At 41.3% G+C, this 22,644-nt stretch overlaps 5 protein-coding genes across 7 annotated transcripts; 2 read left to right on the top strand and 3 right to left on the bottom strand.

The window, feature by feature from the left end:
• The first annotated feature begins 194 nt into the window (after positions 1-194).
• LOC6627310 (uncharacterized) lies at positions 195-4,558 on the top strand. Of its 2 annotated transcripts, none has more exons than XM_002052104.4 (4): positions 195-414; positions 2,735-3,189; positions 3,246-4,010; positions 4,066-4,558. In XM_002052104.4, the coding sequence occupies exons 2-3, from the start codon at positions 2,847-2,849 to the stop codon at positions 4,004-4,006; spliced, it is 1,104 nt and encodes a 367-aa protein (XP_002052140.1). In that variant the 5' UTR covers positions 195-414; positions 2,735-2,846; the 3' UTR covers positions 4,007-4,010; positions 4,066-4,558. The 2 variants fall into 2 exon arrangements, with proteins under 2 accessions (XP_002052140.1, XP_070065189.1); XM_070209088.1 differs by having other exon boundaries at positions 4,102-4,558.
• Positions 2,006-2,679, bottom strand: mRpL27 (mitochondrial ribosomal protein L27). Its single transcript, XM_002052105.4, has 3 exons — positions 2,531-2,679; positions 2,307-2,470; positions 2,006-2,252 (listed from the first exon to the last, which is right to left on the bottom strand). Exons 1-3 carry the CDS (start codon positions 2,592-2,594, stop codon positions 2,049-2,051), a joined length of 432 nt encoding a protein of 143 aa, XP_002052141.1. The 5' UTR covers positions 2,595-2,679; the 3' UTR covers positions 2,006-2,048.
• Positions 4,309-6,387, bottom strand: LOC6627309 (uncharacterized). The gene is made up of 3 exons (XM_002052103.4): positions 6,156-6,387; positions 5,713-6,084; positions 4,309-5,660 (listed from the first exon to the last, which is right to left on the bottom strand). The coding sequence occupies exons 1-3, from the start codon at positions 6,309-6,311 to the stop codon at positions 4,602-4,604; spliced, it is 1,587 nt and encodes a 528-aa protein (XP_002052139.1). The 5' UTR covers positions 6,312-6,387; the 3' UTR covers positions 4,309-4,601.
• A 255-nt stretch (positions 6,388-6,642) lies between these two features.
• FIG4 (polyphosphoinositide phosphatase FIG4) lies at positions 6,643-10,048 on the top strand. The gene is made up of 4 exons (XM_002052102.4): positions 6,643-6,808; positions 6,864-7,631; positions 7,689-8,547; positions 8,603-10,048. Exons 1-4 carry the CDS (start codon positions 6,728-6,730, stop codon positions 9,553-9,555), a joined length of 2,661 nt encoding a protein of 886 aa, XP_002052138.1. The 5' UTR covers positions 6,643-6,727; the 3' UTR covers positions 9,556-10,048.
• Positions 9,441-19,826, bottom strand: ine (solute carrier family 6 member inebriated). 2 transcript variants are annotated; one of them, XM_002052101.4, is made up of 9 exons: positions 19,052-19,826; positions 18,704-18,992; positions 15,518-15,696; positions 14,793-14,927; positions 12,271-12,400; positions 12,122-12,214; positions 11,111-12,062; positions 10,873-11,049; positions 9,441-10,807 (listed from the first exon to the last, which is right to left on the bottom strand). In XM_002052101.4, the coding sequence occupies exons 1-9, from the start codon at positions 19,824-19,826 to the stop codon at positions 10,526-10,528; spliced, it is 3,012 nt and encodes a 1,003-aa protein (XP_002052137.2). In that variant the 3' UTR covers positions 9,441-10,525. The 2 variants fall into 2 exon arrangements, with proteins under 2 accessions (XP_002052137.2, XP_015028361.1); XM_015172875.3 differs by lacking the exons at positions 18,704-18,992; positions 19,052-19,826 and adding an exon at positions 17,748-17,888.
• Positions 19,827-22,644: the final 2,818 nt, after the last annotated feature.

Genomic DNA, 22,644 nt, shown 5'->3' on the forward strand with positions numbered 1-22,644 from the left:
GCTAGACCAAAATGTAAAAACTTATCGACACATTCTGATTGAAATAACTCAGATAATGTTAAACAACACTGTAACGACACTGTTATTCTTCTGTAATCTTTAAACTGTTTAATTAAATGTTTTGTCAAACCATTTATTTTTGCGATATGACAAATATTTGTGCGACAATGTAGCCAAAAAAAAAAAAAACAAAATTACAAGAATTTTGGTGCCCGAATGCTCGTTTATTGTACAAATTGCTGTATTGTGTGTAATGCTAAATAAAAAAAAAAATTATATTTTGATTGAACATAATTGTTCTACAAATCAGTCAAAAAGTATTAAATCGGAAAACATGTTGAAATGATTTCGTTTTGGAACTATTCGAATAACTTAAATTTAAAATTGAGTAAACAAAAATATTTGTTAATCATAGTAAGTAACTTATAACGCGGGACTAAATAATATTAGGTATAAGTTATTAAACACAAAAAACAAAAAGAATCGCTGGAATAAGTTTTCTATTTCTTGGCATATTTTAGATCAAGTTTTCGCATGACAATGCGTTCCTTCGATTCCAGTTTAAGACGCTCCAATCGCTCGTTTGCCTTTATGTCCAACATTTTAATGTCCAGCTCCTTTTCCCGCAAACGAAGCTCCATCAGTCTGAAGTCAGTCTCGGTGGGAACGGTTCCTTGCTGAACAGTTATGCTGGGATTTGCGAGCACCATGGGCTCATCCTGGGATTCAGTCTCGGTTGATAGGGCAGCAGTTGAGGAAACATCAATCTCTGTAATCTCTCTAATGATGCAGTCGGCACACGTGTTACTTATATCGAGTCGAGCTTGTGTGTTCTCTTGTTCGGCGGAATGCTCGCTTGTTGTTGCTTCTTGTGGCAAGATCGTGGACTCAGTTAGCATTGGTTCGTCTATCTGTGGTGGAGCAATTTGCTCGCTCTGTGCTTGATTGCTGCTCAATGCAATTTCCGTTGGCTTAGAAAGCGCCGGCGAGCTGGGGACATGTTCCTTTTTGACACAAGCCGGTCCAACCAGATTGCCGAGAGCAGCATCAGCATTTGCTGGGGCGGGCAGTTGCACCATAAATCTTGGGGAACTTGTCCAACAGTCCGCGATGCTTTCGTCAACGTCCGTTGCCGCTCCGTCGCCATCCAGCTTTGGATGTAGTGCAGATATTCGGCCCCCTGCACATATTGTGTTCCTCCGGCCCGGCAGGGATTTCTTGAACAGTTCATGCAGCTGCCTGTAGTAGGGGCAGGCTTTCAAGACTTCCGCCATGGGAAACTGTTTATTGGTGGCTATCAAAGCTTTCGCTCTCTTGTACGATGCGATCAGGTTGTTAACTTTGCAGCGCACCACAGTATGATTGGAATTGAGTTTAAGATCTTGTGTCATCTTCTTATAATACATTGTGCCTGTGGGTAATTCGAACGGATTCTTGCGAATGAATTGAAAAATCTTATCCACCTCTTCAGCGCTCCATCTTTTATTTCTTTTCACATCATCCCTTGAAAGTCGTTTCGTCATTTTCAGGCAGCGCCCACAATTGCGCCTCGACTGATTTTATACTTGCCCCTCAAGTCCTTTCAATGATACGATAAACGATTTCGAAATCTCTGGTGCGTCTTTTTGGCCAGCGTCAATTCTTGGTCAGCGTTGTCTAGGGCTTCTCTGCGCTTACAACAAAGCCCGTCGCATTTGTTAATGGATTTTGTAATAAATTGTAAAAGCGTTTGCAGTTTGCAAGCCAAAAATATAATCACTTAAGCGACAAAAATGCGTTTAGCAAATTCATTAGAGTTGAACCACAGAAAAAAGCGTTCGGTAAATAGAGGACATTTGTAATACCGATAGATATGAATATTTGCTATCGAAAAGTGGTTGCGTCTTTTGCAGCACTGCGTGACGCAAATACCGCAATGTGGATGGATGGATTGTGATTCAAAAAAGTTCGATAGCCTGTGGGATTTTAATAAGTTAGTATTATTGTTAGTAAAATATGCATACGATAACAGCTTTTGTTTTTGTTTTTATTTTTTTATCTAAAACAATTCAAATTTCCTCAACGAGGCGAAACCTCTGGTGCTGCTTCTCGGGAATAACATTGAAAAATTTCTTATAGATAGTTTGATCTTGTCGACCGGCATAGTTGCGTTGGACCCAGGTGTGGTCCCAGTTTGGTTCGATGGGCTCGCAGCTAACAATAACCCTGCCGTGTTCCATGGCGAACAATGTGCCGTTGCGACCGAAGCCAACCTATAGAACGATTTCGGGCATAAAACATTTTCAACATACTCGGCATTAACTCACATTCAGGCCGGGATGGAAGCGCGTCGTTAACTGTGTTGCCAATATGGTTCCTTGGGAAACATAGTGCCCATCAAGCACTCGCCATCCACGATGTTTTGGGCGCGGATGGCCCTTCTTGTTGCGTGTGCTGCCGCCGGTTTTCTTGCTGGCGTTTCGTATTGTTGCTGCACGAGTATGAACAGGTGTTAAGGAATTTATTTTGCATGGGATTGACAGCTACTTACTCATGAGCGGCTGATCAGCCTTAAGGCATTGTAAGGAGAGCTTTTGCATTATATTGAACGACATTTTATTTGTTTGGCGTTTTGTTCGACTGTTTATGCAACTGAGTAGCAGTGTGACCGCATACGACAATCACAAAAATATTTGTTAATTGAAAAATACCATTTTTACAATGTTATCGTAAATAACATATGTAAATACCACAGAACAACAGAAACAGTTGCCAGTGTTTCTCTATTCACGCGCATGGAATAATTGTCCAGCAACAGCTGGCGGTATAAATAAATGTGAATTTGCCGGCTTAGTTTATTTTAAATAATGGAGCTAACTGCAACAACTTCTGAGCCACCTGGACAGGTGAATGACACTGCCCTGCGACTTAGGACACGGGAGTATGCTCGACAACAACGCAAAGACTTACGTATGGATACAACGGATGCACTGCGCTTCGGTTTGGGCCAAATCAAGGATAAAATAAGCGAATTGGAAAATCTGGGCATCAAAGATGTGCAGGGCATGGCCAGTCGTATTAAGCGACGCAAACACGCAACCGAGGAGGACATGTACCGCCTGAGCCACGCCTTTTTGCAGGGCAACGCAAACATCAACGCCTTTGCTGAAGTTCAGGGCGCAACTCAAGTGATTGTCAAGGAACTGACAGGTAGCTAAACGGAACCCAATTAATTTGCACATTTCTCAATTTTGTGTCCTGGACAGGTACCCATATGCAGCGTCAGATTGAGGCTGCCGAATGCTTGTGCAACTTTTCACTGGGAGAAGCGCATGTTTGTGAGAAAATAACAGCGCTGGCTGGCAGCTACCTAGTTACGCTTTTGAATAGTCAGGAGCCGCGACTGAAGCGCAGTTGCCTTTGGACATTGGGCAACATTTTGGCCACATGCCGCAAGTCCGCTAACATGTTGCTGCAGATGCAATTGGCGACCAAATTGTGGAAAATTTATACGTTACCGTCAGACGATCTACGGGGCTACCAGGAAGATGCTGGCATTTGCTTGTATTTGATAGCAACTCATGCAGCTTCCTCCATAAGCGTCGATGATCGCCGGCACATTGCCGAGAATCTGCACAAGAAGCAGCCAGCGGAACCGGCTGCCGAATATTACATGTACATTGTATTTCAATTGGAAATTGTTAGCAAAGAGCGGGATTTATGTGCGCAACATTTTCAGCATTTGTACGACTTTTTTATGGCCAATCTGAATATTGGTTTTAACACTTCCGCCGACAAGCTACGCACCGTCTACGGAGTGCGCGTGCTAGCCAACATGTTTGCTGCTCGCCCATCCGTTGGCCAATTGGAATTGCAGCTGGAGCAGCTTGTGAACGTTTTAAATCAACTATTTGCCCTACGTGATACAAGTCTAACTATGGATTTGATGCAGCTGTTGAAGAATCTAATGGATGCGCAGCTGCTGGACAACGAGCTCGTGTTGGAACACCTCCGAGTCTATGCTTAGCCAGGTATAGTTCAAATATTTTCACATTTCGGTTAAGCATTAAAACATATTTTTTGAAGTTTCCTGTTACATATTAACCATAAACACCTTTGAAGATTATCTCTATGTTATTATAGAAGCAAGATGGAATGAGTCAAAAGTTATATCCGATTGTTTTAATACCCTTTGAGTAAACTATGGAGACATCTCCGACCCGATAAAGCTATCGTCTTGAAACTTTTTATAGGCGCTGCACAAAGTGCTTAGATTAATTTACGAGAAAACAAAGTTTTAAAAATATTGAGAAATAAGCAGAGGGTGAATTTGTTTAGTCTTTAGAAGGATATATAGCCCTGAAATGGCTTGTTTATTCGGCATCTTATGGTTTTTATAAATATAGAAATGTTTTATAAATACTTTTAAGTTTCCTTAGGGATGCAGGTGAAAACATTCAATGTTGATGTACATACAAAGGGACAGTCAGTTGCCACAGTATAAAAATAAAAACTAAAAATGTATAAAAGAAAACAATGCACAAGATGAATACAATAAATTGTAAGGAAATGATTCAGACTTAAATATGTTACAGAATAAAATGAAACTAAGCTAAAATAAATTAAATATCATCTTCGAATAGAGCAATTATGCGACGCCTTTGTGCGTCTTCGTCCTTAGCATTGCCAACATTGCACTGTCCATTATGATGCATGACATTATGAATCTCCAGTTCGCTAACGGATTCGAATACCAAGTTGCATTGGCTGCAGCGCGCTGCCGAGAAAGGCATCAACGTTGCACTTGTGGGCGTTGCTGGCACTGGCGACTGCTGCTGTGGCGTGACAGTGGCTCGCTGCAGTTTCTCTAGAAATGTGGCACGTGCACGCTCCTCATGCATGGGTGCAGTCGCTGCAGCAACAGATGCCGGGCCTTTGCATCTAATAGGTATGGGCTTCTTTACCACTAGATTGGGCGTATTTTGTGAGTTGCGACTCTCGGAGCGCTCAATAGCATACAGTACATTGTTCTCAGCCGTTATTGGGGTGTTGGTGCCGCTCTTAAATTTCAGCAAGGAGTTGCTAAAGAGTGCATCATCATTTGATGGTGATGGAAAACTATCCCAGCCGGTCGAACACTTCGGTGCGGCCTCTTGAGCTGGCTCACTTTTCTCAATTTTCTCACTGCTGCCATTAGTTATTTTACTCTGATTTAGTTTATCGGCCAGATCGGTGTCGATCGAGTGCTCCTGCAACCAGGTGCAGGTTTTGTGTAGAGCAAATATCATGCGTCTAATGAACTCGTGTGGTGAGACCATCTTTTGACGCTTTATCTCGAGCAGTTTGTTGACCTCCGAAACGAAGCTGATGAACTGAAATTCCACGCAATTGTCAAGATGCAATTGGTGTGAGTCTTCGTGCATATAGCGCTTAGAGCAGGCCGGGCACTTGCGCTCCTTCCACATAGGTTCGGGTATATTGACTTTGATGTCCCTCAGCTGAGCCTGCTCCATGGGATCATCCTCCTCGAAATTCGTTTCGCTGTAATTATAGCAATTCTTGTGCTTCCGTGACAGCGCATTCTCCTCATTGTCATCGCTAGAGGTGATGGCTGCATAGTCTTCTTCCTCGCCATTTCCGCTGCCGCTGCCAGCGCTGGTCGATGGCAGCTCCACTGTTGCCTGTCGATGACATGTTACTTTGTTGCTTAAACAATAAGGTTGACCTGCCTACCTGTGTAGCATTTCGATGCTTGTCGAATAAATCGTTCAAGTAGCGTATGCGTCGTTCGTTGTTGCCGCATTGTTGGGGCACAGTCTGATTAAGCAGTTGTTTGTGCACCTTGTCCGTTCTTTCCAGCTTGGCGCTGTTGTTGTTAAGCAGGAGATTGTGCACCGGTCGTTGCTCCACATAGCTCAGCTGCTCTGCAGTAAAGAGTGCACTCTCCTTGTCACCCTTATTTTTGACAGACTTCTGTTGATATAGCTCGATCAGCTTAAGGCTAAGTGCGTTTTTAATGCACTGTTCGCGGAATGTTACAGCGTGTTTTAAATACGATATGCAGAGTGCACATATAAACGATGGCAGTCCATCATCTGGAGAGTTCTATAGAGTCAAATGAAAAAAAAAACAAATAAACTTCTAAGCTGACACAAAAATTAGCAAGAGATATTTACTTTCAGTCCGGATGTCTCTTCAAGCAATACGTTAATTGGCTTCTGATAATTCAGAAACTCGTTAGTCGAGCCGTGCAAATATGTGGGTATTTTGGCAAAGATATTGTAGTCTGCGGGACTGCTACATATGCGGCAAATATTTCCCCACGTCGTCATAGTCTTTGATATTTATAAATATTGAAAATATCGACTAGACTAAACAAAACAACAGTATACAAAAAGGGCAAGTGTTACTCTATTGGAAAAAAGGAAAAACTCTTGTCAGCTGTGTGATGCACTATACAGTGTGTGGCAACTCTGGCTTCAGAGTGCAATGGGCGGTATTTAAATACCGACACGCACAACCAATGTAAGGTATCGGTACATTGATTGACTGCCATTTTTTGGCGCCATTGTGAAAAATTCGGGAAATTAAAGCTAGAAATTCGTTTTTTCATTATTATTTTATATAATTAGTGCATAAATTAGTTGCTGTGGCTTGCTAGTAGTGCTATAATTTATTTTCGCTATCGATATCTTGATGTTTCGATAACTTATCATTTTATTAGAGGCTGCGATGACTTTGCGTTAAAATGAATAATGATAATCCAAATATAATATTTAATCCACTAATTAGTTCCATACAAAAAGTGGTACTTTATGAAACACGATCGGTAAGTTGTTCGCACTCAACAAAGCACATTAATTCTATTGTTTTCGTCCCTTTAGCGCCTGTACTTGGTGGGCAGCAACAATCGCGAGACAAGATTTCGCTTGCTCACCATCGATCGGCTGGCGCTGAATCGCTTGATCATCGAGGAGAATGCGAACGAGTTGAACAGTTTGGAGATTCGCAGGTTTGTGTCCTCATTAACGGGATCGCCAAAAATAACCTCCGCCTACGGTGTGTTGGGTTTCGTGCGTTTCCTGGAGGGGTATTACCTTATACTGGTTACCAAGCGAAAATGCTGCGCCCATATTGGCATGCATCTGGTGTATACCATCAAAGATACCGTGATGGTGCGCGTCAATGAGGTGACCTCACAGCGACCTCCACATCCGCATGAGGAGCGCTACAAGAGGATGTTCCAAAATATTGATTTACGCAGCAACTTTTACTTTTCCTACTCGTACGACTTGACTCGCACGCTGCAGTACAACGAGTCGGCGCCACGATATGTGGGTGCCAAGGTGAATCTAGAGCGGGATGAGCCGCTGCCCGATTGGAATACGCTTACCAACAATGTCGCGCAGGCGCACGAGCGTGTCGACTATGCCTTTCGCAGCGATTCACGCAAGCGTTTTGTGTGGAACGCTTATCTACTGAAGCCTATGGAGGTCATTATGCTTAAGGACTGGCTGTTGGAGGTCACACATGGCTATGTAAGCCAGTCGTGCATCAGCATCTTTGGCAGACATGTGAATGTTTGTCTAATAGCGCGTCGCAGCACACGCTTTGCTGGCACGCGGTTTCTCAAACGAGGCGCTAATTTTCGTGTATGTTTTCAGATTAAATATAGATACACTGTATAACTAACTATTCCTATCTTGTAGGGCGACGTAGCTAATGAAGTCGAAACGGAACAGATTGTAAGCGACGGGCAGCGACTATGCGCTTTCACGCAAATGCGCGGTTCGATACCGTCGCACTGGTCCCAGGACATTAGCAAGATGGTGCCAAAGCCGCCCATACAGCTAGACATATGTGATCCCTATGCTCAAACTCCGTCACGGCATTTCGAACGCCTTCTGTTTCACTATGGTGCTCCGCTGATTATGCTGAATTTGGTAAAGAAGCGTGAGCGACGGAAACACGAGTCCATAATTTCCAAGGAACTGCAAAACAGCATTAAGTATCTTAATCAGTTCTTGCCGCCGCAGCATCGCATGAAGCACATTCACTTTGATATGGCACGTCAGAGCCGGATCAGCGGGGGCAATGTCATGGAACAACTGGCCGTGCACGCGGCGAGTATGATACAGATGACAGGCATGTTTTATAAGGCTCATCGGGGCAGTGAGCTCAGTTTCCAGACGGGCATTGTGCGTACAAATTGCGTAGATTGCTTGGATCGCACCAACTCGGCGCAGTTTGCTATTGGAAAATGCGCTCTGGGGCATCAGTTAGAGCGGCTGGGTTTTGTTAAATCAGCCAAACTGGAGTTTGATTCGGATTGTGTGACTATGCTGGAGCATCTGTACGAAGAGCACGGTGATACTTTGGCTCTGCAGTATGGCGGATCACAGCTAGTGCATCGCATTAAGACCTATCGTAAAACGGCCGCCTGGGCCTCTCAGGGCAATGACGTTATGCAGACTCTAAGCCGCTACTACAGTAATACATTTAGCGACACGGAGAAGCAGCAGAGCATTAATTTGTTTCTGGGCCTCTACAAGCCGAGTTTTAACAAGCGTAAGAAATAGACCGCCTGAGTCTAATATTTTACTTACAAGCTTTATTTTTACAGTAAACCAACCAATTTGGGAGCTTCAAACGGATTACGATATGCACAATGCCTTTGTGCCGAGCACTTCGATAGCTCCTATCACGGATTGGGTGCGGCATAAGGTGCGCGAGTGCTTACCCTTTCCCTGCGCCGACACCAACAAGCTGGTCAAGGAGTTGTTTCGTGTGCATAGCAATGGCTTAGAGATGATTGATGCCTTCTCGAATTACCACCAGTCCTTTAAGTGGACGGATTTGAGCGAGCACATTGAATTTGAGATCAGCCAACTCGCCACGCGATACATGCCCACATTCCGCACTAACTACAGTCCCTTCCAGCGTCAGATACAGCCATCGCGAAAGGGTCGACAAAATCCATCGATGACTGGCCAAAGTTCTACCGGTTCCACCAACAGCAACTCCTCTAGTTCCAGCGAGGGCGAAGACAGCTCCAGCGATGAAGAACTTAGTGCCAGCTTTGCAGAAAAAGAGTCGAAACAAACGGAAACAGCCGAACCAACCCCATTTAGGCTGGCTTCCATGCTACCACCCATGGAAGAGGTATATGGCTGCACCATCAGTTCCCCATCCAAACAGAGCATGGCTATTTACAAAAAGTATGTTCAAATGGGCAAACTATCTAGCGGTGGCACACAGCCAGGCCAAACGGCCGTAGCTCAACGCGAACAAGAGCTGGCCCAGATGATGCGTGGCATCACACTACGTCCACTAGGTGACTACGGCACAGATTCTTATCTCAGTGTGTGGCCGCCAACAGTACCTGCAAAGAGTCTTCTCGTTTATGCGGAATACTGCAAAACGCCACGAAACTTTAATGCGGTGCCTAAATTTGAAGAAAGTGATTTATTATATGGTTATTTTCAAAAGCTGGAAAGTACCCAGGTCAACTTAACAGGTGATGCTTCAATATTGATGAAGTCTAAAATCGTTGACAGGGCAATAGCAGTCGTATAAAAATATTTTATGTGCCGTTAAAGCTGTTCAAATTCATCATGGGAATTGGGGTGAGTACAAAAAAATCATTGGCTGTTTACCATATACCATATACTCTGTCACCAAAGAAACAAGAGTATATTACTATGTCTTTCTGTGTTTATACTCCTTCACAGAGTGAATGGAAATTATTTTCTAACTTAAATATTATTTTGCCTTTCTGTTTTTATACTCGTACACAGAGTGCAAACAGAGGTATATTTATTTTGGGCAATGCCTGAAATTTAAAAAGGATTTTAAATTTAAAATATATCATTTTGGCTATTTATATTATACTCTAGTATTATAGAGTATATTCACATAGTGCATAAAATTAGTATATTGATTTTGTGCAATATCCCCTTTTTGAAGTTAGACTTGAAAGTATTTATATTATATGGGGCGTGGTAAACGGCAGTATCTTTCACAGTTTTACGGATATTTAGACAGAGGACTATAATCAAACTCCCTCAACGGTCGATAACAATTTCAAAACAGTTTGTTTGTCTGCGTTTTAGTTCTTGCATTGAACAGAGTATTGTGTAGTCGTGAAATTTCTTCCCCATATTGTTGTCTGGCCTAAGGCAAAAACCATTACATATTGAAATATCTAGTAAAACAACAAAATTTCAATAAATTATTGTGTAAAGTACTCAAACAGGTATTCAATGTTTCGTCTAAGTTATCACTTAAAGCTTTAAGTAGCTTTATTGAGATAAACAATACATACGAGCTGCGCAGAAATAAATGTATAGAACGTGTATAGTACGATGATACATTCGATAAGCTCTGAAGACACAAACACAAATTATGAGCAAACCTATTTCACTCGCTTATGTATTCAATATAAAGTTAAAGCATTTATTGAAAATTAAAACAAATTATGTATTAAAAATACTCAGAGAAATTGCTAACAATTGAACAGGAAAGAATACCTCCACGCTTGACACGACTACTTGACACTGTGCTGGTCTGTCGTTGGAAGCGTTGCTTGCTCCTCCTTAGATTGGTACGTGTATTCAGTGTGAACGCCATGGGGCGCTGTATTGGATGCATGCATTGCATTATAACCCGGCTGGCTTTGATGCAAGCCGGGCTTTGTTGCTGGTTTGTAGATGTTGCCCAATTCCTGAGCCAACATATATTGCTCCTGCTCGGGATAGTCGTGTTCGCAGTGATGCTCGCCACAAATCTTACACTCGTAAATATTGGGACGCAGTGTAACTTTTATGCGCTGTAAACGTGAAAAAAGTTATTTAATCGATAAGGGATTAAGGTTTAATATATGGAGGCGCTCACCTCCCAAAAGTTGTCTCCGCTGGCACGCATAAAGTTGATGAGTGCATAGCCTGGTATGCAGATCAGTGACAATGAGGCAAACATCCAACCAATGCCGTAAGCCCAGTCCGGATAGGTGTAGCGCCCATTGTGATACGTGGGTTCCTTGTAGTTTATTAAACTTAATACCCAAATAGCCTGGAATACACAGACCAATACACATTACTTCATATTTCGACATACCTCATTTAACACTTACAAAGAGCAAACAGGGTCCCAGTACTAGCCAGCAGGACTTTAAGTAGAACGACGGCGCCTTGCCAGTCATTTGTTTAACATTCTTTGAGAGTCGCCCGGTGCCGTAGAACCAGGCTATGGCAATCATCTGGCAGAAAGCCAGAAACATAATTGTCACAGAGGCAGCATAATGATCCATTAGCTGGAAATAGTAGATGCCGCCCTGTATGATGTTTGGCAATCCAAAGAGGCACGAAATAACGCAGACAAAGAGTACCACAATCTCATGGTAGCCCAGATGCCGTTTGATCCACCGAGGAAAGCCATCCTGAATGGATGTGACCACCACCTCGACTATGGCAAACTGTGAATTGAGGCCCAGACACAGCAACATGAAGAAGAACATCACTGCCCACAGCTGGGCATACGGCATTTTTGCCATAGCCTGCGGATACACCACAAATATCATGCCCGGCCCATCGCCTATGACATCGCGCACGTTGGTATTCTGCTCCAGTGCAAGGTTGCCCAGCGTGGAGAAGGCAAATATGCCCACCAGTAAACTGGTCACCATATTCACTAGACTCACTGAAATTGTATCTCGCAGTATGTTATTGTTGTACTTGTTGTAGCTGGCGAACGAGATCATTGATCCAAACGTAATTCCCAGTGAATTGAAGTTCTGTGAGGCAGCATTGATCCAAACGTTCGCATTCTTCAACTCGGACCAATTGGGGCGGAAGAAGAAGCGCAAACCCTCGTCAGCGCCCTCGAGCGTGACCGCCCGAAACATGAGGATAATGATGAGGACAAAGGGAAACGTGGCCGTAAAGTAGCGCACCTTAGCCGACGACTTTATGGACTTCCAGGTGGCAAAGTACACCATCAGCCAGGCACACACGAGGCAGGCAAAGAGCTCCCAGCGCATCATACCTGGATACTCCAAGCCGGCGCTAATCTGCAGCACTTTATTTCTAAAACGAGGATACAAATATGATATTTAAGCACTTGGTCGAATTCATTTAGAGCATACTCAAAGAACTCCTCGGAGGGTGTGCGAGATGTATCGGGCGCCGTATAGTTAACCTCCTTGCGCTGTGGCACCCAACAGTCGGGAGTGTTCCATCTATCATAAAATAATACGTTTATCTTATAACCTCGAATGCTGTTTGGCATATTCACCTGTTGCTGCAGTCAATCCACGGCATTTCTGTTTTGAACGATGTGAAAAAGTAGTAAATTGAATAACCTATTATGACGCTATAGTAGGTGGACATGAGAAACGAGACAACTACACTCGCCAGTCCAGCCCCTGCAAAGAGAAATAACCACAAAATTTAATTATTTATTTAGTATGCGTTCTTAAATATGTCCTAAGGATGGTTTTAAGAACGAATCTAATCAATCTGTCTCACACTTATATGACTGACTTAAAGCTTTATTGATTATAGATTATATTGTTCTTTAATAGCCATATGTTGGGTTATTCTATAGTTAATTAGTTAGCTACGCATTATAATAATACAATGATTAATGTCGGTATCATTTATTTTTAGTAAGGCGTGCAATTATAATAGGGTATGCAATTATATTCCATTTAAGGATCTGTCGCATAAATGGGGGTAGAGTTTATCAGGTCGGTTGTAATTTAGACTGGTTCGTTTGAATCACTTGTCTAGACTTGTACTCATCTGCATAATTTTAATTGGCCGCGTGCCGTTGAGGCCAATTAAAGGCATTTGCTTGGATCTTGGCTTAAAATTGTCTATTAATATTTATTAGTTCGCCTCTGGTTGCAGCATTAACGTTTTGGGCGTGGGCGTGCCAAGGCTGTTCTATTGGCAAAATATTGTGAACACTTAAACGCTTTGCAAATATGTCAAAGTAATGTTGTTTTTGTATTTTTTTAAGATTTATGACTGCGGCCTTTGACTGCTTTACTATGTAGGCTGCGGTGCGGGTGGGCAAGAGAGAACGCGTTCTGGGTCTCACAATCACTCGTGAGACGCGTACGTAAATCGCTCAAAACATTTCCGTTTCAGTTTTCAGTTGCATTTTGCGTTTTCACGCCATCCCCAGAAAAATGATACTAACTAATTAGCAAGTCCCGCCGCTGTTCGTATGAATGTGTATTTGAGCTTTTTCGCTGTAACTTGATCCAATTTTTTTTAAGACAAGTGCAAGGTTTTCGTATACCCAGCATCCGTTAAAATTTATCAAAAGGGTATCATAAAATAGCGAGGTTATTTGTGGATCTTGATTAACTATTTATTTTGATTATACCGCCTAAAAGTAGGCCAGAAAGTCCGATACTATTTATAAGTTCGTTTGACACCTTTGAAAAAGATTTTCATATCCGGTTCGTTAAGATAATACAGGTGAATTTTATATAAGAAAATAGTAGTAGTGGTGGGTGAAACGTTCTCTAATAACGTGGAAAGAGGGTATCTTTTGGCCGATCACTGCCAAGTCAAGTACCTACTGACTGGTTTAGTTTTCGGCTGCTTTGTGTCTTTTTGTAAACTGAAACTACAACGCGCTGCTAACAAACTATTTACCCGGTATACTAATTATGTGTATTCAGACATTGGCAATGAACTTTGGCAAGCAGCGCCCATGTTTGCTTGTCATGGATCCATAGCCAACCTTCATTTGGAGTTATGTATTGTTCTCATTATATTCATATATCATATACATTTATTTTTGTTTAATTTCTAATTCACTGGGCGGAAAGAACATTTCTAAATTTAGTTACTCTAAGCGTGTCACTGTGACGTATTCGCACTTAACTATAAAGCGTGTAAATATCTCAACAAAATGACGCAATAAGACTACGATCTAAATTATGGATTTGTAAATTATTAAATGAGCACACACTCGTCGCTTGTGTGTGTGTGTGTGTGTATTTGTCTTCTCAAAACTTTGAGATATCTCCACAAAAGGAACAGTCAGTCGACGTCTGTGACAAAAAATTTCTCATACGTAAGATTTTGCAATCAAAACAAATAGGCTTTACGCAGCAGAATCAAAGTTTTTGTCATTTCGGGCCCCTAATCTAATAATTTTGTTTTTAATACACTTTTCGGCAAATTGAGAAGATGAGAAGATTAAATTCTCTTGAAGACAGTTGCCTTTTGTGCTGCATTTAGGGCTTCAAAATTATAAGAAAATATTGGTGTCTACAAAATCAGTATCATTAATTTTAAACAACGTTTTTTCGGCTGACTACATTTCCTTTAAATACTTTTTTAATAAATATGTATTATCACCTAGGCTCTTACTAAGCTCTAACCATAACTGAAGGAGATATATCCAACTCCATACATATTATTGAACAATAGAAGCAGACAAGTCGATCCAACCAAGTTTTCCCATCTCTTTCTATGTTTCTCTGTTTTAAAGCTGACGTCGTTCTGTTGTAGGCAATACATATAGCTACTTTAGTAACGATCGGTCGATTAAGAATTAAGTTCAAAACAAATTCTTTATTTTTCACGATATCATGACTAGTTTCATTATGACCCTTACATATAAATTTATGTGCAAAATTTTATAAGCATCAGTCGACTATATTATTATAGTTTGACAGGATAGTTTATGGTGCTACTATCTAAACGTAGGCTTAAAACGGAGGTGAAATTTCAACATCAGACGGAAACTGCAAAGTTCTTCTGGCTTTGTCTTATACTATGTTTAGAACTTACCCTTAAATAAGGGGCATAGCTGGCCCAGTGCTCCGATGGGACCCCGGCCCGTGTATTGGCCCACAGATAACTCCATAAACAGCAGGGGTATGCTGCATATGAAGAGTATTATGCAATAAGGTACTAAAAAGACACCTGCAAATGTCGATATAATAATCAAGGAAAAGAAAAAATTAGACTCAAGAGACTCTAAATGGAACACCTAAATAAACAAATTAAATTAATTATAAATATTTGAGATCAACAATTGCAAATTGTATAAGACAAACAGTCACATATTCTCCAGTTGCCAGTTGGGTTGCTCATTATACTTATGTGTAATGTAAATGGGGCCTCTGGCTTCTGAGAGTGAGAGCGTGTAAATGAAGATGGACGTAGGCCGCCAAGTGCCTTGCGTGTTTTGTACTGCAGGGGGGTTGTGGGGGATTGTGGGACAGTCGAGATACTGTACAGATGACAGTGACCGCTTTATTTACGTCGGGTTTTCATACTTTTGCGCTGAGCTTGAACAAATTTTAAATTATGACTTTGTAGCGCTTACAGCGGAAATGTCGCATAAAGCACAAAATTTAAAAAAATAAAAATTCCTTTCTAGAACAAAGCCACACGTCGAACGTCGCGTTGAAAGTTGTCGCATGGAATTAAAGTATTTGACGTAATGCTCCACACGCCCTTGTGACTTCCGTTAAGATTTATATTGGGCCTTTCAGGGGAATTTCACTTACCGCCGCCGCTTTTGTAGCACATGTAGGGAAAACGCCAGACATTGCCCAGGCCCACCGAATAGCCAATGCAAGCCAAGACAAACTGCATTTTGTTGGCCCAATGCTGTTGGCGCGGCTTCAAATGGGCCGCCTCGTCGGACATGTCCATGAAGCTGTCATCGTCATCGATGCCCAGCGGCCTGCAAATACAAAGCATACACATAGTTTATACATAGGCATATCAAGAGGTGCTTTTCGCTTTTCATAGTCATTTGCATTTTAGTCAGCGAGCCGCATCTAATTGCTGTCAACACTCGCCCAATGCACGAGATGGCATTGTCTGGCCCGGCACCAAACGGAACCCCAGACAGTATAGTTGCACAGATTACATGACCAACGCCACGACACGACCCCATCCAACATTTCTGGTGCGTCAAATAGTTTAATTGTAGTAATCACATGCCAAATGCAACAATAGCTTTGTCCGAGGTGCCAAATGCCAGTTCATTGTGAGAGGTATGATTAGAGATTATGGGGGTGTTTGCTTATGTTGGGGGACGACTGGTTTGATGAGGTGTACGGTTGTGCAAATTGAGTTTTATGAATTATGTAAACTGCAAAGAATAATAAAAGTGCTAAAGATACTTAGTTGACCGCAGTTAAACATTTATTGTAACATTGCTTAGCATAGACGAAAATAATAACAGTTCCTTGAATTTAATGCATTATGCAAACTGTAAAAATAAGTAAACATGTAAGCAAGATGGTAGTGCTAAATAACAGGTTTATGAAGTCTAACTAATTCGTTGCTAATTCGTCTGTGAATGTTTATTCTGTGTTGATGCTTTGGGGCGATTCAAACTGTCGCACGTTTATAAAATTATAATTTCAATAAGTTTTTCTACGAAGTATACGTATTTATGGTAAAATAACCAATCAATTTAAACATTTTGTTACTATTCACAATAGTAATTGGCTTGACCAAAATTCAAAGGAAAATGAAACACGAAAGACCATTTTTAGCATCCCCAATAAAATAATAACATTGTAGACTCTGATTTTTACTTGGGATATTTCGGGATAGATAGAAAGGGATTCGGTAAAAGTGACAGACGGGCATAGCTTTATCGACTCAGCTGTTGTTACTGAACATATATATATATAGTATGTCTTTTCCTGGGTATAAAAATGAAGACATATACAGAGATAAAATTGTATAAGTAATCCTAGAAATATATTCATCAAAACAACCGTGCCCATATAGCCATATCTGTTCGGCCGCTTTTCTGTTTCTATGCAAACTTATCTCTTCATTTTAAAGCTATCTTTAAGAAAATATAAATAGAATTGCCTTTTTGCAGTACATTTTTTGTTGAAGTTCTTCAGATCGGAACACTTTCTGTCACACACATTTTTGGTAAACGGCAGAAGTTTTATTATTCATGATATTTGCATCAAGTTGGAATTACGCATATTGCAAAATCTTTTCTTATGAGTTTTGTAATAATTATTTAATATATTACACTTTAATCTTGAACTCATTAAAACGATTCTACTCTAGTCGGGAGTGTCCGACCCGTAGATTCCCTTAACCCATTACAAATCTTCCAGCTTTCGCTGCGTCTGTGCTTCTTTATCTTAGCCTACACTGCCATTTGGTTTTTTCTATGCATATATATGGCATATGGCAACATTTCAAAAATAGCCGTCAAAAATTAAAATATTTGGACCCTGTGCAGATAATACGAAGATCAACACATCAAATTACACGTTTCTTGTTGTTGAAAACCGGATGTCAATATCGATTCTGAGCGATATCGTGAAAAACAGATTCTTTTTGCGCAGGACGAACGGACAGACAGACGGATATAGCTAGATCCGATTAGCTTAGCGTTCTTATCGAAAATATATATAATTGTTACATCGATTTGCACAAAACCAAAATGCCCTTTTGCTCATTTTCAATGGGTTAAGGGTGCAAAAAATGTCTTTTACACGTGCCGCATTTGCATGATATACAGTGAACATAAATAAATTGTATAAATTATATGGTCAGCAAAAGTTTGAACAGGCCACTTATCCATTAAATAAACGTTAATATTCAATCAGCGGCATTTCGCTAATGACCTAAACAAACACGACAATCATAATGGGCTATCAAAATTTGAATTGAAAGCTATTAGGTTGGCACTTGGTCAAAATGAAATGGCACGATTTATTGGTTACATAACGACGAGGGCGCTGGGCTTACACTTTGGCTACACGTTTGAAGTGAAAAAAGGACTGCTCCGAGTGCTTGGAGGACTGCGCATCCGGATCGTTGCGATAGGGCATCTCGCTGAATTATAATACTGTACTCTCAGGATATAGGCGACTATATGCGAGCTAATAATTTAACGTTGTTACACGTTATCCATGCGTCCATTGATAATTTGCACTTTGGTAATAATTCGTTTTGAGTCGGATCTATCGAACAACTGCAGCGATCGTAGGTCGCTGCTTAACTGACTACTGTCGGTCGCTTGGAGCTTGGGACTAATCTTGCGAATCGAACTGTTTGAGCACTGCGATAGGCGTAAATTGTAAGAGTCAATAGTTATACTTGGCTACTTATGTAGATCTATTGATCTCGTTAAGGAACATTGCTTAAAAATAGCAGCGAACCGTCTCAACTTATTCACGTTTCATGTCAAAGGCATCATGTGCCCCACGCACAGATGGTGTTAAAATTGTATGTTTACCAACACGTAAATATGTGTGCGTGTGTATGAGTGTGTGTGGTTGGGTCTGATAACATTTGCCTTTTATGCTCCGGCGTCAAATGGTGCCAAAATTTGCGATGAATATTTAAGCGTTTTATGTGGGTGTCAAATGGTTTGTCAAGGGGCGCGTTTTTGAAATGCTAATGGAGAGAGGAATATAAATTGTGTGAAAGATACCCCGATCGATGTCGAAGCTTAAATGGTTTAAGCAGACTAGAAACTGGAAGGTCTTTTATCTTTTAAGCCAGATGTCTAACAAACAGCCGAACAGAAAGCCAAACTCATTAATTTCAGAATGCAGGAAAAACAGACCCAGCGTTCAACTTGAACCATAGGATTAATTAAATATTTGATCGTTTCGAAATTTTTGAAAATGTTTTTAAGGTGGTTTGGGTTTTTAATCCGACCAACCTGTTATCTATATAGACAATATTGTTGAACTTACGGTGGCGTTTGTGGATTGACCATGTCGAATAGTTCATTAGCTGTGGTTGGTACGCGTCGTATGACCAGCTTTCGTCCGTCGGTGGACCCAATGCCAATTGAAGCCAGCGAACGCACCGATGTCACATCCGAGTAGATCTGATTGCTGGCCAGGTCGTGAAAGTGAGAGGAACTGCCGCTGAGCGAGGCCTGCGGCTGCATGTAGAGCGGATTGGGTGGCTGCAGTCCAGTAGTTGTGGCCGTGTTGCCGGCGAGATTGTAACTGCTATCGCTCAGGCCGGGCAGGTATGCTGTAGGCGTGGCATACAGAATAAAGCCACCTAATAATAGGAGCAACAATTCAACTCACCTGACACCACCGAGCGCATGCTGCTGTGATGGCTGCCCAAGCGCGAGCGCAGATCATAGCTGAGTGGGGAGGCGGCCAATGCATCAAGACCAGCCATTGTGGTGGTAGTGGTGCTGGTCAGCGTTGCGGGTGTGTGGTGGATTGCTGGAGCAGGCGCAGCTGCACTCCCACCCGCTGTATCGTAATCGTCAATGGTAAAGGTGACCGTTGATGTGGACGCCGTTGGCTGTTGGAGTGGCTGCAGTTGCAATTGCTGCTGTAACTGTGCCGGCTGTATAACATCCGAGTTGGGACGCGACTTGAACGAGGGCTGGCGTGGCGGCTGCTTGTGCATTGCCGCTGCCATTGCCACCAGCGATGTGCTGGAGCTTGTCTGGCGAAATGGCAGCTGTGGGGCTCCAGCCGTCGAGGTCACCGGCGCGCCGGGCGTGGCTGGTATAATGATGTATTTGTGTGGCCGCACGGAAGGGCCGCGAATAAGTCGCGTCTGCTCGTCCCCATCGCCGCAGCTCTCGGCGCCGCTGTCTGACAACTGACTAAGCCGCAGCGGCGATAAAGTTGTTGCCGTGGTGCGCTTCGGTACCAGATGAAGGGCAGTGGGCGAGGAGGCTCTTTTGGCCAATGGTTGGTCTTGGCCTTTTGGGGCTTTGACGCATGCATCTTGGGCAATTTTATCTGCCATTTTGGCTTTAGACTGTTGCTCCTTTTGCTGTGTTGCTTGCTCTGCAGCTGAAATTCGTCTTATTTTTGTTGTTGCTATTGTTGGCTCAATCATAAAATCATGTTTGCCTTATGTGGTTGTTGTGTGCACTTGTTTGTTATGGCTGCTATTGTTGTTGTTGTGGTTGATGCTGCTTTCATATGCGTATTTATCATTTTAATGCTCATAATTTGTAGCCGGTGCCGCGAAACTTGTTGTTGATACAGAACGTTGTTGTTGTTGTTGCTGCCGCTACTGCTGATGCTGCGGTTGTCATATTTTTAAATCACATTAAAGCCTTGAACATCACAATGTCATTATTATTATTATTATGGTTGTTGTTGTGGCTGTGTGCGCGTTGAAGCTTTTAAATCATAATAAAATGAAATTAAGAGAAAACCAAGAGATAATATTTCTTTTTGTTTATTATCACTGTATTTTATATGCTCTATCTAATTTTAAATTTTATCACACTTTTGGATGTTGTGCAATTTTATCTAACTGGCAAAGGGAGTTGTCTCCGTTCCCCAAAAATTTTTTGATCGGGACGATCACAATCAAAAATGTTGGAAGAACTTTCGATCTCACCTGCATAGACGCGATGATTCTGAAGACTATAAAACTTAGAGACTTCAGTTTCTATCTCGATAATTCTAGAATGAGCTGTTTTTAGATTCCTGAAGAGCTGAGAAATTCGGCTATATTGCCATCTGTGCATTATTATTCTTAAGTATGTTTTTAAAATGTATTTGAATATAAAATATCGTCTTTTTTTGGGTCTCTAATTTTTGATAAACACCTGCACAAATTATCGCTCATAATTAATTTTACGCTTTGCTTTGTATCTCATCTCAACAATTAATCAACTTTTCTCATGCTATTTACTTTTGAATTTTTAATATAAACAAACGAGCACATGTTCCATGTACCGTGCTTCGTTTTCTTTTTATTTTATCATTGTGACAGAGAGATAAACACTCATATCTGACCGAGTCACACTTCAGACCCCATCAAAGTCACTCGCAATTCACTTACAAAACTGTATCTTATCGGGTTGTGCTACACTTTAAAGGTTAGCCCCCTCCACATTTCATTGTTAGCTTTCATTTTTTATGGCTGTGAGTGTCTTGCTTATTTTCGGCTAAAAGTCCCCTCGCACCGCTCAGAAAGTATATATAAATTCCGGCAGTACGTCATAATCTTGGCGATGATCAATGCCGATGGCGCTATGCTCTAGTGACTCTTTCAGCGGGCGCAAAGGTCATTGAAATGGGTTCAAAATGATTAATTACGCATCTTATAACGACATACTACTATCGACTACAGACAACAAGTAACTTGTATGCATTGCACATGTCATTTTATGGGGCTTCATTGTAATAGAACAGCCCCATTTCCCGACCATGTGATATGTAAATTTTTATACGCTTTTAATGAGCGCGACTTACAGAGAAAATTGTATACCGATTTTAAATTTCATTTTTAACGATCATCTTAAAGAGACAACAATGCTGGAGAAAAACAATAAAAATTGCGTGGGTATGAAATGCATTCCCATGTCTTCAGCTCCATATTACCATAAAGTTCTGATTAGATTAGACACTTTATAAGCTGGCAAATACATTTCATATAACGTATTGAATTGAAAGCTCACAAATTATTTTTTTTAAGACATACAAAATTCATCTACTGAACACTTTTTGCGGTAATTTAATTCTACATAAAAGGATTATAATTAAATGAAATATTTAATGGTTCATTTTAAGCAAACGACTTTCGCGTTAATGAAACCAGTATGGACTTAGCAAATATTCAAGGGAAGCGAAAAAACAAAAAAATATAAAATTTGCCATTATACAACGTAACGTGTTTTCATGTACGCGTTTTGTGTGTTTTCTCAGTTGTTGTTTATCAGCAGCAAACACAAACAATAACAATGAAATAAAAAATTAAATTTGTTGAACTTTTTGTTGCACTTTCTGACATTGATTATCCGCGCGAACAGCCGAAAAAAGTTTCACGTACACAAAAACAACCAATAATTGTCAGTGTAATAATGACAGTGGTTATTTAAATCATTTTGTTCGCTTTGTAATATTTTATTAATATAATCAACAATTTGCATTGATTTTGTGACACTTTAAATTGAACTTTATTTGCAATTGGCTTAATTCAGTTTAGCTCATTGCACTGAATATTCCTAACAATGGCCCAAGCTCTATTTCAATTTTAATCATAATTAATAATCATAATAACATAATCAACACTTGGCACGCAAATGCTATATCAATTACCCGGATGATCAGATAATGCTACGTATACGCAATGCGTGGGCCAAAGGGGCCTTTCGCCAAATTGAATTATTTAAATTTTTTGCAGTTTTTCAAAAACACGCATTTCTATGTCAAACATGTTTTTAATGAGCGCACCAAAACCACGATTTATGTTTGCCAGCGTTTCTCCACGTTTCTCCAAACGTAAAGCTGTCGAACTTTAATGCCGCCAGAGCTGTAGGCCGTTTAGCCCCTGAGGAACGTGCAAGCACGCGCGCTGTCAAATGTCAACTGATCCACGTTTGCGAATATCGTTTACACTTGACGTCGGTATGGGGCTTTAGAGCTTGGACGCCTGCGACTCACGGCTTGCTCGTCCGCTGGTCCGCTGGCTCTCTATCTCTCTGTCTCTCGTTTGCTCAATCCCGCGTTTAGTCGTTCGTTTCGAGTGAGCATTTGCGGGTTTTAGTTATTTTGTGCGCTCGCTTGGGCTTTCCGGCGCGGCATCTGATAGCAGTTTGCGGCAATCATTATAACCGCAGCCGCGTATTTTACATGCTGATAGACTGCTTTCTACCCTTTGGCTGCTTTTCAGAAAAAATTGCTCAGTCTTGTGAATA

The sequence above is a fragment of the Drosophila virilis genome, chromosome 4 (assembly GCF_030788295.1).
Source record: "Drosophila virilis strain 15010-1051.87 chromosome 4, Dvir_AGI_RSII-ME, whole genome shotgun sequence".
Taxonomy (NCBI): domain Eukaryota; kingdom Metazoa; phylum Arthropoda; class Insecta; order Diptera; family Drosophilidae; genus Drosophila; species Drosophila virilis.